The 12,812-nt window shown below is 36.9% G+C and overlaps 1 protein-coding gene across 14 annotated transcripts in view; it reads right to left on the minus strand.

Moving 5' to 3' along the window:
* Positions 1-8,660: 8,660 nt before the first annotated feature.
* Positions 8,661-12,812, minus strand: part of DLG1 (discs large MAGUK scaffold protein 1) — a 280,465-nt gene continuing 276,313 nt past the window's right edge. For all 14 annotated transcript variants that reach the window (XM_045850849.1, XM_045850859.1, XM_045850858.1 and 11 more), the window contains 2 exons: positions 11,694-11,785; positions 8,661-10,461 (listed from right to left, as the gene is read on the minus strand). In XM_045850849.1, the coding sequence (XP_045706805.1) occupies positions 10,355-10,461; positions 11,694-11,785 (199 nt within the window). In that variant the 3' untranslated portion in view covers positions 8,661-10,354. The remainder of the gene's footprint in view (positions 10,462-11,693; positions 11,786-12,812) is intronic.

Here is a 12,812-nt window from a genome sequence, read left to right on the forward strand (position 1 = left end):
GATTTGTATTCATTTAGGTTGTTCCTTTAGCAAAACTCCAGGTGACACTCTGCTAGGGTGTGAGACAGCTACAACCTAAGAGCTTGGTGAGCCCTTTCACAGTGAGGTCCTTTCCCTCAACTGTGACTCATCAGTGGATCTGCTGATCAGGCTTCCAGATCAGGCCCATTTGTCTGGCTCTAACATGCATATAGCTTCAAATTGACATCTGCACGTAATGGGGAACTCTGCCTCAGTTTGAGCCGGGATCCTTCCATTTCTCAGAGGTAGACATACCTGGGTGATCAGATGAATGTGTGGGGTGCAATGTGTGTATAATCAGCCAGTAGTTTAACCAAGGAACAGCCTTATAGAGAACTAGAAGCACTGAGGTTAACTGGGTCCCTATTCTGGACTCATTGAAGTGTGAGAGAGTATAAAAAATACAATAACTGGTTTCACTAACACTCCTGTAAGGTGTTGGGGCCTAAGTAACACTGCTTTGGCACCCCCTGACCCTATTCCAGGATATGAAATACAAAGAACTCTTCTGCACTCTGCCGAAGACATAGCTCTGGCATTCCAAGGATTCAGGGTGCCCATCAGCATGGAGCTTGCTTGTCTGGAAGCTGGAATACACTAGAGGCAGCCTCTGGGGACTCAGAAAGAAGAGGGGCCTTTGATATGGAGCAGAGAACCTGTACTGGTGTGACGAGGGGGCTAATGAGCCAGCAAAATGAGGATGGACAATTCTTTTACCCAGAATCTTACAAAAATTAATATATTTTTTCATTTCAACAAACCATACTTTATATTTTTCTAATTTTATGGCTTTAATGTCTTTGACGAAGAACATGTCCAAACAATTTTTGTTCTGGGGATGTTTGCATGGGCTGGTATGCATAGAGAAAATGAGGAAGGGTGAATATTCGCAGCAGTAAACGTGTTACCAAAGGACATCGCACTCTTACAGTAAGTCTTCACTTAGTGTCGCCGGTAAGCTCTTGGGAACTGCAACTCTAAGGGAAACAAGATATAATGAAACCGATTTTACCATATGCTGATTGATAAACCCGAGTTACGTTCCTTTGGCATATTGCTGCTCACAAAAACATTTCTAAACCTCTAAATAAAAACCCAAACACTTCTAATATTAAGCTCTGAAATAAATGTGAACTATACAGACATTTAAGAGAGATTAATAAGAACAAGTAAGACAACTGTTTTCCAACTTGCTTATTTCAGTTCAGGGTCTCTGGTGGGCAGAGCCTATGCTGATACGCAACCCTGGATGGGCTGCTCATGCAGGGCACACTCACACACACTCACACTCACTCAGACGGAGGCAGTGGAGACACCCCAGTTCCCGTCATGTGCACATTTGGGGATGTGGGAGGAAACCAGAGTCATCCGGAGAAAACCCTCACAGACACAGTGTGTCGTGCAGACTCCGTACAGACAGTGGCACCAGCAGGGAACACACGGTCTTTTCTTATCAATGTTATAATGAAATGATGTTATTTGAGGACCTGCTGCACTTCTGACATCATTTATGGCGTATTTGCTGACTGGTTAACACATTGGAGTTTGTATATTGAGATCAATGGTAGAATGATTGTTTTGTGAATAAAAGCTTTTGTCTCTTTACAAGTATTTTCCCTAGGAAGCTGGACTTAGAGGAGGCCTATTCATTGGGCTACGTATTCCATGTGTAAGCATTTCAAAGGCAGATCCTGTGCTTCTTCTCTCTCTATTCATTGCAGTGTCTTGAAGTTGGTGAATAGTTCCTAATTGTGAATAAGTTTCAGGACATTATTAACTATCATTAAAGTGCCTCATGCTACTGAGGAAGAATGATTGAGAAGAGCCACAGAATTTGAGGAATAGGAAGTCCCCAGGCAGCTTTCAATGGTTTCTGTCACATTTCAAGGGCTGAGGTGTGGCCAGGAGGTTAACTCCATGGCAGGGCATGGGGGTGCATCTGGGGGTGTTGTCTACCACCATTCCTAGTGTCTGGCATCATGCCTGGAATACAGTAGGCACACAATAAATGACTGACCAGAAAAGTGGACAGAGTGTCTCAAGCAAGATACTCGACTAAGAAAGGAAAAGGAAAACATTGTTTTCATGGGATTCGGGGTCAAGGGAAAGTTTTTCTAGGATAGGGGTTATTTGATCATACAGTCAGAGCATAAGCAGCCCATGGATGAAGGAAACTAAAGATACAGGAAAGAGGGTAACTGAGGAAGATGTGAGGGGTAAGATCAGGTGGACTTGCATTGAGTTCTTGAAAGGAAAACAAAATGTATCTTCCTCAGAGTTGGGAACAGAGGGGCAGGAAAGACTCCAACTGAGCCAACCCTGCATTCAAGCGTAAGTCCCTTATGTTGGAACTCAGTTATTATTTTAATTATCAAACCACAGATTTTTAGTCTCTAAAAAATTTCCTTGCAGTCCAGACTTTAAATTGTAAAGGCTCCAATATTAGCTCTGGAGATAAATCTCCATCTATTTCATTGAATATAAAGTTTAGTCTGAGTAGAAACCAGTACAAAAGAAGTCAAGAGTAAAGATGTAAAATCAAGAATACTGTATTTGGTTCTGTCACTAAGACTTTCAGAGAAATTATTCATACCCTAGCTATTTCCAAGGAGGGTTTGGATGACTTATAATGGAAACATAGGCACGAGGAAGATAAAATAGATACAAAAGATAAAAATCACAAAGCACTTTCAGGAAGGAGGCTCATGCCAGGAACCAGAAAGGACTATAATTAAACAACAAAAATTAGCTCATTTGAGATTTAGAGTCAGATGCTTTTATCCACTCCCATTCCTTCCTCCATCCCCCACCTGTACTAATTTACAAATGAAGTGACTGCCAACACTTACAGAAGGCTGTTTTTAGCCCATTAAGAGCCATAGCAGTAAAGACTTCTAGGCTATGCAGCGGTCTGAAGGCTCTGGAGAAGTACAGGAGTTGTGCACTCTGATCATCCACAATGAGTACTTCACTGGGGCAGAGGAATACAAAGAGGAGGCCATCTAATTTGAGACAAACTATATAGCTAAAGAGGTAAAAGGCAGCAGAGGAAGCACATGTTCAGTGTTAAGTGGACACCCAGTATGTACTGCAGGAATTCAGGCAACAAGGGCTATGGCTGGGAAGGCTTCTGCAGGAGGTCGGATTTAGGGTAAGCCTTGAAGAAAGGGAGGGCTTTGATCCGGGCACTTGGGTGGGGAGGACACAGTATTTAGCAAGGTAGGAATCTGCATGACCAACAGCCACAAGACCAGACTGCAGAGGGTGTGTGAAGAGGTGTGGCTGGGGAGGGAGGTGGTAGTAGATAATTTATTGACCACATATGTACTCTGTTCCAGGAACTATAAAGGTAAGTGAATTATTTTGGAATTTAGGGTTCATGAAGGTCACTGAGGAGAGAAGCACAACCCAAACTGCATTTTAGGAAAAGTCATCTGGTGGATGGCTGATCAGCAGGGGAACAAAATAGAGGCTGAGAGATGATTAAAGGGGTCACTGGAATGTCAGGTCTGGGAATGAAGGTGGATTAGGGACCTGGATTAGAAAGATGCCCATGGAAATGGTAGCCCCCTCCAAAAAAAAATGGAGGAGGGATCAATAGTATTTGGTGACTGGATACTTGGGGATGAGAAATGTTAAGAAGCACTAAGGTTAAAACTTGGGTGATGGAGAGAATATCCTATTAAGTACAACTGTTATTAACCACAAGAAGAAAAATAGTTAAATGGTTAGTAAAGCTTTTTCCTAGTAAGGGTAAGTGAGGAATGTCAGATCAACTAGATCTGACTCAAGCACTGAACTTGCAGAGAAAGAATCTGTCATCAAGGGATAAATCTTTTCTAATGTTAAGTACCACTAGGGAGGTAGATATTTTTGATCAAGTAACTCACAAGATTTAGAAAACCTTTTTGCAGAGATTCATAGTGTGGAACATGTGGGGCTTAAGTTGTCTTTAGCTCTCCCATCTGTGAGGTAAATGAATCTAATTTTAGACATTATAAAGAAAGATTACATCACTTGCTCTAATCTTTTCTTCCATCAGAATGTTCGCTGTATCTTGTTTCACATGCTGATTATTTCTACAGACTGCTATGCAGTTAAAAAACCATTTTACTGCTGTTAAAAACTGTCCAAATGAAATCGGTCATTGACACTTGATTAGCAAAAATAGGCATGAATATATGCTGAATTTGAGTAGTTTATTCCTACCTAGGCTAAAGACTAGTAATTCCTAAGGTGTAGTTAGAGCCATTTTAAAGGAGTGACCTAATATTTTTTAAAAACACACATAAAAATCAAGTCATATTGTGGTAAGAATGAAAAAGACCAGCAAGGTCAGGTGTGCTATCAGTATGCCAGAAGGTTGAGCGTCCAGTCAGTCACTCAGAGCCAACTCTGGTTCAAGGATTCCCTAAGTACGTTGTACTAGAATTAGATTTCTGTTAATCACATAATATTAGTAACATTTAAGATGAAGAGTTTACCACCTAAAGAATATTGGCAGATGAAAAAAATCTTTATTGCCTTGAGAGAGAGAGAGAGAGGGAGGAAAGGAGAGGGAGGGAAGGGGGTGGGGAGAGAGAAACATCACTGATTGGTTGTCTCTCATACTTGCCCAGACCAGGAATGTGCCCTGGCCAAGAACTGAACTCAGACCTTTTGGTGTACAGAACTATGCTCCAACCCAGTGACCACCCTAGCCAGGGTGGTAGTTACTAAGTAAAAACTGTAAGGTTATTAGACAATCTCACCTTTAACATGGCTGTTTTCATTTGTTGCTTGGACTTCTCACTACTGTCCTAAGTACACTACCTGTTTCCCTTAGGACACAAGTACCGAGAATCTGGTGCCAGCCATTGGTACATTCAGCTATTGGATCACCTGCTATTCCTGGGAATTTGAAATTCTAAATCCTAATTGCTTATTCTTGCAGTCTCCAACTTTAGGAACAAATTTGTCCAAAAAGCAGGCTCTTGAGTTCTACTGTTCTGCATTTGGTTTGTTTTAGGATGGTAGACTCCTGTGCAACTGCCCAAATGTGTGGGTGTTCCCAGTAGTATGAGAGGTGGAGTGGTGGAGGGCCTGGCATGGGTGTCAGGTCAAAAACCCATTTCTGGTTCTATTCTTGTTCCTGCAGCCCTCGAGTTGCAAAAATGTACAAAGATACAGCAGGATAAATGAGAAACAATCCCAAAGTCCAATTAGTGAGTGGGAGTATATCCACTTATGAATAATTGATATATGCAACAACATGGATGACTCTTGGATGCATTTTGCTAAGTGAAAGAAGCTATATCCAGAATGCTACAAAGACATTTTGGGAAAGGCAAAACTACAGGCATTGAGGAAAAAGAATCAGTGGTTGTCAGAAGTTGGGGGTGGGAGAAGGTACTGACTGCAGGGGGGCAAATATGAGAAAAATTTTGGGATAATGGAACTGTTTCGGATTGTGGGGGTAGTTACATGACTCTATGCATGTCAAAACACATAGACTTGTACAACATAAAAAGAATTTTAAAGTACATAAATTGAAAAATAAAAAATATATGATAGGATAGTGGTTTCACTTGGAGTTGTAGCAGAGACTTGGAGAAACCCAAGGGGTGGGGTTGGCATGCCCAAGGTGCTGGTCGTATTTTTTTTAGCTTCATGCTGGTTGCTACCTGGATGTTGGTTCATTGAAGTATATGTACTCTTGTGATATTAATATTTTATATATGTATGCTTCAATAAAAAGTACATAAAAAAGATAGAATTCCAGCCTTCACTGTCCTCTAGTCTCCTTTCCCTAATTTTTCCCATGTGTTTTACTACTATTATGGGTAATAGAAACTACTAGAAACTACTAGAATAGCAAACCTGACTACGAAGAGCATTAAGCTCTTCCTGGTCAGGTTTGCTATTTGTTCCTAAATGTCTTGAACAATACCACATTACCTGACCACCAATTCTGTTCACCATGCTGTTTAGCAGACCAGGATCTGTTCTGCCAGCTCTCAGGTACCTATCTGGGGGTGGAATGGAGAAAGAGCTGGTAGTGAAAAGTAAACAAGAAAGGAAGCAATGAGTAAATAGTGACTCTTCTAGTCTTAGTCAAATGGAATGAAAGAAAATGTATCTTCTGGGTGATTTAAATAATCTTTCTCAGGCCTGTTTCTAGACTCTCAATAACAAATATTCTGGAGAACTGCTATGGATTGCTGGGTCTAGCACTGTGCAGAGATGTGAGAATAGTTTATAAAATCATGATGTCTTCCAATTCCATGCTGAGTTAGAGTAGGTCAAAGTCATAGCATCTCTGACAGAGTAAGGATCCTTAGAAGAAGAGATGAGTAAACATGGTTATAGAAAGTGAAATGTAAATAACTTCTTTACCGAAAGTCTGTCAAAGATTTCTCTAGGGCTTACGAAGACCATATTCTTCTCAGTCTTCTGCTACCAATAATAAACACTACAGAGCAAGAGGAATAATAGGGAGTATTGAGTCAAGTATCAGATCCTGTGGTTGGTGTTTTGTGCACACTAATTTAACACTTAGAACAATCCTACAAGGTAGTCATCTGAATTACATTTAAAATAAACTAAAATGAAAGCTCAAGATTAATTTGTACAAGGGGACTTGAAACAATTCCAGGCTTCTGATTACAAATGAAAAGGGAATGAACTTTCAGTGTGTACCAAGTGCAGCTAAGATTTGTAATCTTATTCTCAAATTATGTCCATATTACAGATATGTAAAAAGAAAGAGGAATGATAGAACTAGCCTGAGGTTAGTTACATAACCAGTAAGCAGCAGAGCTGGCATTCAAATTAAGCTCTGATTCCACAGCCCACATTCTTCACATTATAGTACTCTACTGCCAAAGAAATAAGAGCTATGTTATGCAATTCTGCAGGGAGATAAATGGAATCTTCAACACTGGATTAAACCACAAGATAAACTCATGTCCAAAAGTAATATTCATGTTTTTCTTTCATCTTTCAAATTCAAACACCTCAATAAAATCTTCTAAATTTACTGACATTTGCTTTCTTTTAATCAGTAAATTCAAAACTTGAGGGACACATAACCCATTAATATCAGCTCACAGCATGGAATGCAAAGAAACGGGTATGGTAGGAAAACCACTGTTCCAGGAGCCAGGAGATAAAGATGCTCATTCTCGCTCTGTTCCTGATTTGCAGTGTAACTTTGGTTAACACATTGGGATCTCTGGGCTTCTGTTTCACCACATGTAAATTAAAAAGTACTCAAGGCAGAGAATCTTGGAAGGTAACTGTTTAATACTTTAGAAAACAAATTTTCCTCATATGTGAAGTCCTCAAGTTGCCATATTTGGAGTTTAAATACTATGTAGTGGTTTAGCAGGTATTTGTTTTTATTTAATATTTTTATTGATTTCAGAGAGAGAGAAGGGGGAGAGAAACACTGACATGAGAGAAACACTGACTGGTCATGTCCCACAAACCCCCTGACCAAACTCACAACATAGGCATGTGCCTGGAGTGCGAATCGAATAGGTGACCTTTTGGTTTACAGGATGACATTCCAACCAACTGAGCCACACTGGCCAGAGCAGCAATTAGTGCTTTTATTAATAATTCTATGCAATCTATAAAGCCGCACAAAAATTCATACAGTTCTCCCTTAAACATGAGGGCTAGTTGGGGGAGGCTGACCCTTCATGCAGTTGGAAATGCACATATAACTTTTTTAAATCCTCACGTGAGGACATACTTACTGATTTTGAGAGAGAAGGCAAGGGAGAGAGATAGAAACATCAATTGGTTCCTTCTTGTATGTACCCTGAGAGGGAACTGAACCCACAACCTAGGCATGTGCCCTAACTGGGATTCAAACCCATGACTTTTCGGTTTACGGGATGATGTGCCAACCAACTGAGCCACACTGAGCAGGGCTGCATATAACTTTTGATTCCCCTAAAACTTAACTAACTACAGTTGTCCCTCAGTATCAAGGAACCACCTACAAATACCAAAACCCATGGATGCTCAAGCCCCTTATATAAAATGGCATAGAACAATGCACACAGTCAGCCCTTCATATTTGGATTCCCAATCCATGGTTGGCTGAATCTACAGATGGGAAACCTTGGGATAGGAAAGGTCAACTGTATATTTATTGAAAAAAAAAATCCACATATAAAGTGGACCTCTACAGTTGAAACCCATGTTGTTGAAAGGTCAACTGTATTTTCTTACCACCCCCCCAAAAATCACCTAGCAAGGTCATCCATAAAGCAATATGATATATTCTGACACATAAACGGCATCATTTTATAACCTCTTTTTTATAACATATGACCAGTAAATACTTCCAAATAGCTTATGTGGAGGTTTTACTGTAAGGTAATTTCTGGGGCTTATGAATTATTTTACAATGATTTTCTTCTAGCATATTTAGTTTGGTACCAATCTACTGTATTTAGTTTAACAGCTATAGAATACAGTTCAGTGTGTTAACATACTTAATCCCAAAGCCTACAGGAGAAATTTCAACTAACTTGCCTAATAGCTCTTGAATACAGTTTAAAAATTATGTGATACATCAAACTTTTACAAGAAAATGTTAGCTTGTAAAATAATTTTTTCTTTCAGAATTCAAGACACATTTAACATGAATTTTACAATAAAGTTTATTAGTTGTTCTCCTCTTTCTCATGAATGGAATGGATAATAATGATAATTCTTTACAAACTAGTACTCATTTAAGAAATTGTAATATGGAGGTTTCAAAAACATATTTAATAAACAATGCCAAAAAAAAGCAATGGGCAGCTAAACAATATTATTAGTATAAAAGACCAGAGAAATTGATTTCTGAAATATCTTTCACTAAAATTTCTTGAAATTGCTCACCATGAAGATTTGCACAACTCTAGTACAGAGCAGCCACGAGAGACAAAAGTTGTGCAGTCTGAGAGGGAAAACACACACAGGAAGCTTTTGACTGTTTGCCTATTAATGAAAGGAGAACTGGAAGGAGAGGCAGAGGACCAAATTCAAACCCAATAGCAATAACAACAGGAACAAAAACCAACCAACCAGGAACCATTTGAAAACTTTTATAGAAAAGAGGAGAACACACACCCATACTTTTACTTGTAATCTAATTCCCAAGAGGTTTCTTTCCATAACCACTTTCCATAACTGTTTTCTGTTCACATGATTAAGGAAAATAAAGTCTAATCAGTTAATATTTAATTTAAAAACCAAACAAAAAGAGTAGGTGGCAAAAGAAATATATTTTAAATATATATGTTTGTGTGTGCAACTATGTAAAAATAATTCCCATAGTTACAGAGTTTAAAGAAAGTTTCATATATATATTTATATATTTTTTTTATTATAACAAAATAAGCAGTTATTGTGGGTAAATATTCATTAAAATATGACTCCTAAGATTATGTTTAAAGTTTTGGACTATGAGTTGGACTCCTTTTACACTGTCATAATGATTACTATATCATCAATGTAATGTCTGTTTTTTCTGTGTTTATATCTTTGAAATTTTCTCAACCTTATGCGTAAAGGGTGAGCTCCCCTAGCATCTAACCGTGGCCTCAATTCAGAAATGTGATGCTCATTATGTGTGGATAATTTTTGTGAGACACTACAAACAGTGTTGTAGAAGTAGCTTAAAAACATTTAAATACTGTTATCTCTAGCAGGTGTTTTGGAAAAAAAAATCCTCAAACAATAAAAGACATTAACAACTCTTATGAAAAATGAATATCCCTTTTAAAATTATGAACGTTAACCCAGACATTAATTTTGAAATTAAAAAACTGTATTTCCTTATTTCTTCTCTATAATGAAGTATTTGTTGTGATAACAGAAATCAATTGAGAAAAAAATCTGAGAGCTAATATATTGACCAAACCATGCTATTAAAGTTAAGCGTGCATTGGTGCTCCAAATTTACTAAATCACTGATTAAAACCACTTTTCTTTCATTGATATTGAAATCTGAAAAAAATGTATATAAAGCTTTTCTGAAAATCTTTTAAAGTTACTTCCCCTTAAACATTAAGGAATTTTACCACAATTTCCTCATCTTCCCAAATCCTTAATAGCTGGTCAGGCCATTCCATCTTCAGTTCTGAAAAATGGCCACAAACCAACAGTGACATAAAATAATACAGATGCTACAACTTGAAGGAGACACTAGATGTCAAAAGTAAGTGCAGCTGCAGACCATGATGAGTGGGATATGATTCAAAATGGAAGGAGTACTGAAGACAAACTCCAAAAGGCAAAGAAATGTCAAAGAAAATTACATTGTGGAAAAGAGAAACAGAAACATCAGTCCTCATAACTTTTCTTTTGCTGGAACCCAGATGTAAGGACCAGACTGTTCTTCTATGATCTGCTTCACTTGGTTATAAATGTCTTCCAGAGTATCACCCTGTACAATAGCTGTAATGAAATCAGAAATCTCCATTAATTGCCTATCTTTTCCGTTATAATTATTGATGAGGGTAAAAGCTAAATCTTAGAAATAGTTATTCACCCAGGAAGGGATACCATTTATGTACTTTTCCCCTAGTAAAAACTGCTAATTTAATTAATTTTCCTATTTGTAAAATATAAAAAATTTATTTTAAATAGTTATTCATTCAGGAAGAAATATCATTTATGTACTTTTCATTTAGTAAAAACCACTAATTTCATTAATTTTCCTGTTTGTAAAATATAAAAAAATTATTTAAAAAACTGATCAAAAAGTGAGACTTGGTAATTTTCACTTTGTATATTTGGGAAATACACACTGAAGTATTTAGAGCCAAAAGAGCATCTGTCTGCAACCTACTTCTAAATGTTTCAGAAAAAAATACAGATATTATAAAATGTTAATATTTGGGGAATTTAAAAAACTGATCAAAAAGTGAGACTTGGTAATTTTCACTTTGTATATTTGGGAAATACACACTGAAGTATTTAGAGCCAAAAGAGCATCTGTCTGCAACCTACTTCTAAATGTTTCAGAAAAAAATACAGATATTATAAAATGTTAATATTTGGGGAATTAGGGTTAAGCATATATAAGAATTACTGATACTAGTCTTATGATTGTTCCTTAAGTCTGCAATTACATACATACATACATATATATGTAAAAAAAATTTAAATCTACATATAAAGCCCATAGGCTGCAATACCGTGGCACTTAATGCTACTTTCTGTTAACACCAAATATAAGCTTACCATAATTTCAAACAAACAAATCCCACTAACAACAAAAACCTGCTCAAAGATATCTAAGGAAAAATTAAAAAGACAAAATGAATGAGAGATTACTTGGGAACTGATACCCAACTCTTTTCTTTTTAAACAAATAATACCTTAAAATAGATCAAGATTTTTAAAGAATGAAAGTCAGTTTCACAGAAGAAATAAAATCTGAATCTTTTTTTCTCCAGTAATATATGAGTTATTTTCCTGTGCATGCTGTCCTAATAACTGAAGAAACACCAAATTTCAGGATTCCTCATCACTACTACCTAGGTTAGATGTATTATTCTGAAAATGACAGTATTAATTACTATGGGTAGATGTGGGCATAGTTCAAAATCCATTTCAATGGACCACTTCATGTGGCTGTAAAGCAAAATTCTATCACAAAGGACACTGCTATATATGATGCCAACCTGTGAAATGCTCAGTAAATTCTTGTTCCAGTTTCACAGCTCTCTCAAACGTTTTTCTGGCTTGTTCTTCTGTTAGACGCTTATTCATTTCCCTATGCAAATAAATTTAGAAATTGGTAATTATTATGTTTTAATATTTTTTGAAGAAAGATGACAAGACAGAAAACAAAATCATGAAAAGTCCTACTGAGACTATAAATGTCATTAAAAACTAGATTCAGTCACTGAAAATGTAGCAATGTACTTGGGATGACAGAGAAGAGTTTCAACACATCTTTGTATTGGCTCAAGGCAGGCAAAAAAAAAAAAAAAAAAGAAAGAAAGAAAGAAAACCCCTAAGATTTGACAGTTTTGACTTTGATACAAACTTCATATCAAACTATGACTTACAGACCTACTTACCAATTCATAGATCATAGTAATGTTTTTAAATAAGAAATTCCTATCTTTCAAATACTACTGAAATATATGAATGAAATCATATGTCTGGAACTTGTTTCAAAATAATCTGGAGTGGAGGTGTAAGGAGGTGGGGGATAGTGAAACAAGACTGATCATTGTTTATAATTATTGTTGCAGCTGGATGATGGGTCATGGGAGTTTGTTCTCAACTTAACAGGGAAAGCTCTCAATATTTCACCATTAAATATGGTGTTTGCTTTCATATTTTGTTGACCTTCATGATATCAAGAAAACTGTTATTCAGTTTTCTAAATGCTTTTGTCATGAATAGATGTTAATTTTATCGAATGCTATTTCTGTATTTATTAAAACAATCATATGCTTTTATTCCTAAAATCTGTTAATGTGGTATATTGCAGTGATTTAAAAATTTAAAAATTGTGGTAAAATACACAACATAAAAACTACCATTTTAACATGTACAGTTCAATGGCATTAGTACCTTCCTTCATGCTTTTGTGTAACCTCGAACATCCTCCATCCCTATGATTCTTTTTGTCTTGTAAAACCAAAACACAACACCTATTAAAAACAACTCTATTCTCACCTACCCCCACCCTACCCCTGGCAACAACCATTGTATTTTCTGTCTTTATGATTTTGACTACTCTTAAGTACCTCATATAAGTAGAATCACATGGAATTTGTCTTTTTGAG

This window comes from Phyllostomus hastatus, unplaced genomic scaffold (assembly GCF_019186645.2).
Source record: "Phyllostomus hastatus isolate PE091 unplaced genomic scaffold, TTU_PhHast_1.1 phas_contig_86, whole genome shotgun sequence".
In the NCBI taxonomy this organism is placed as follows: Eukaryota; Metazoa; Chordata; class Mammalia; order Chiroptera; family Phyllostomidae; genus Phyllostomus; species Phyllostomus hastatus.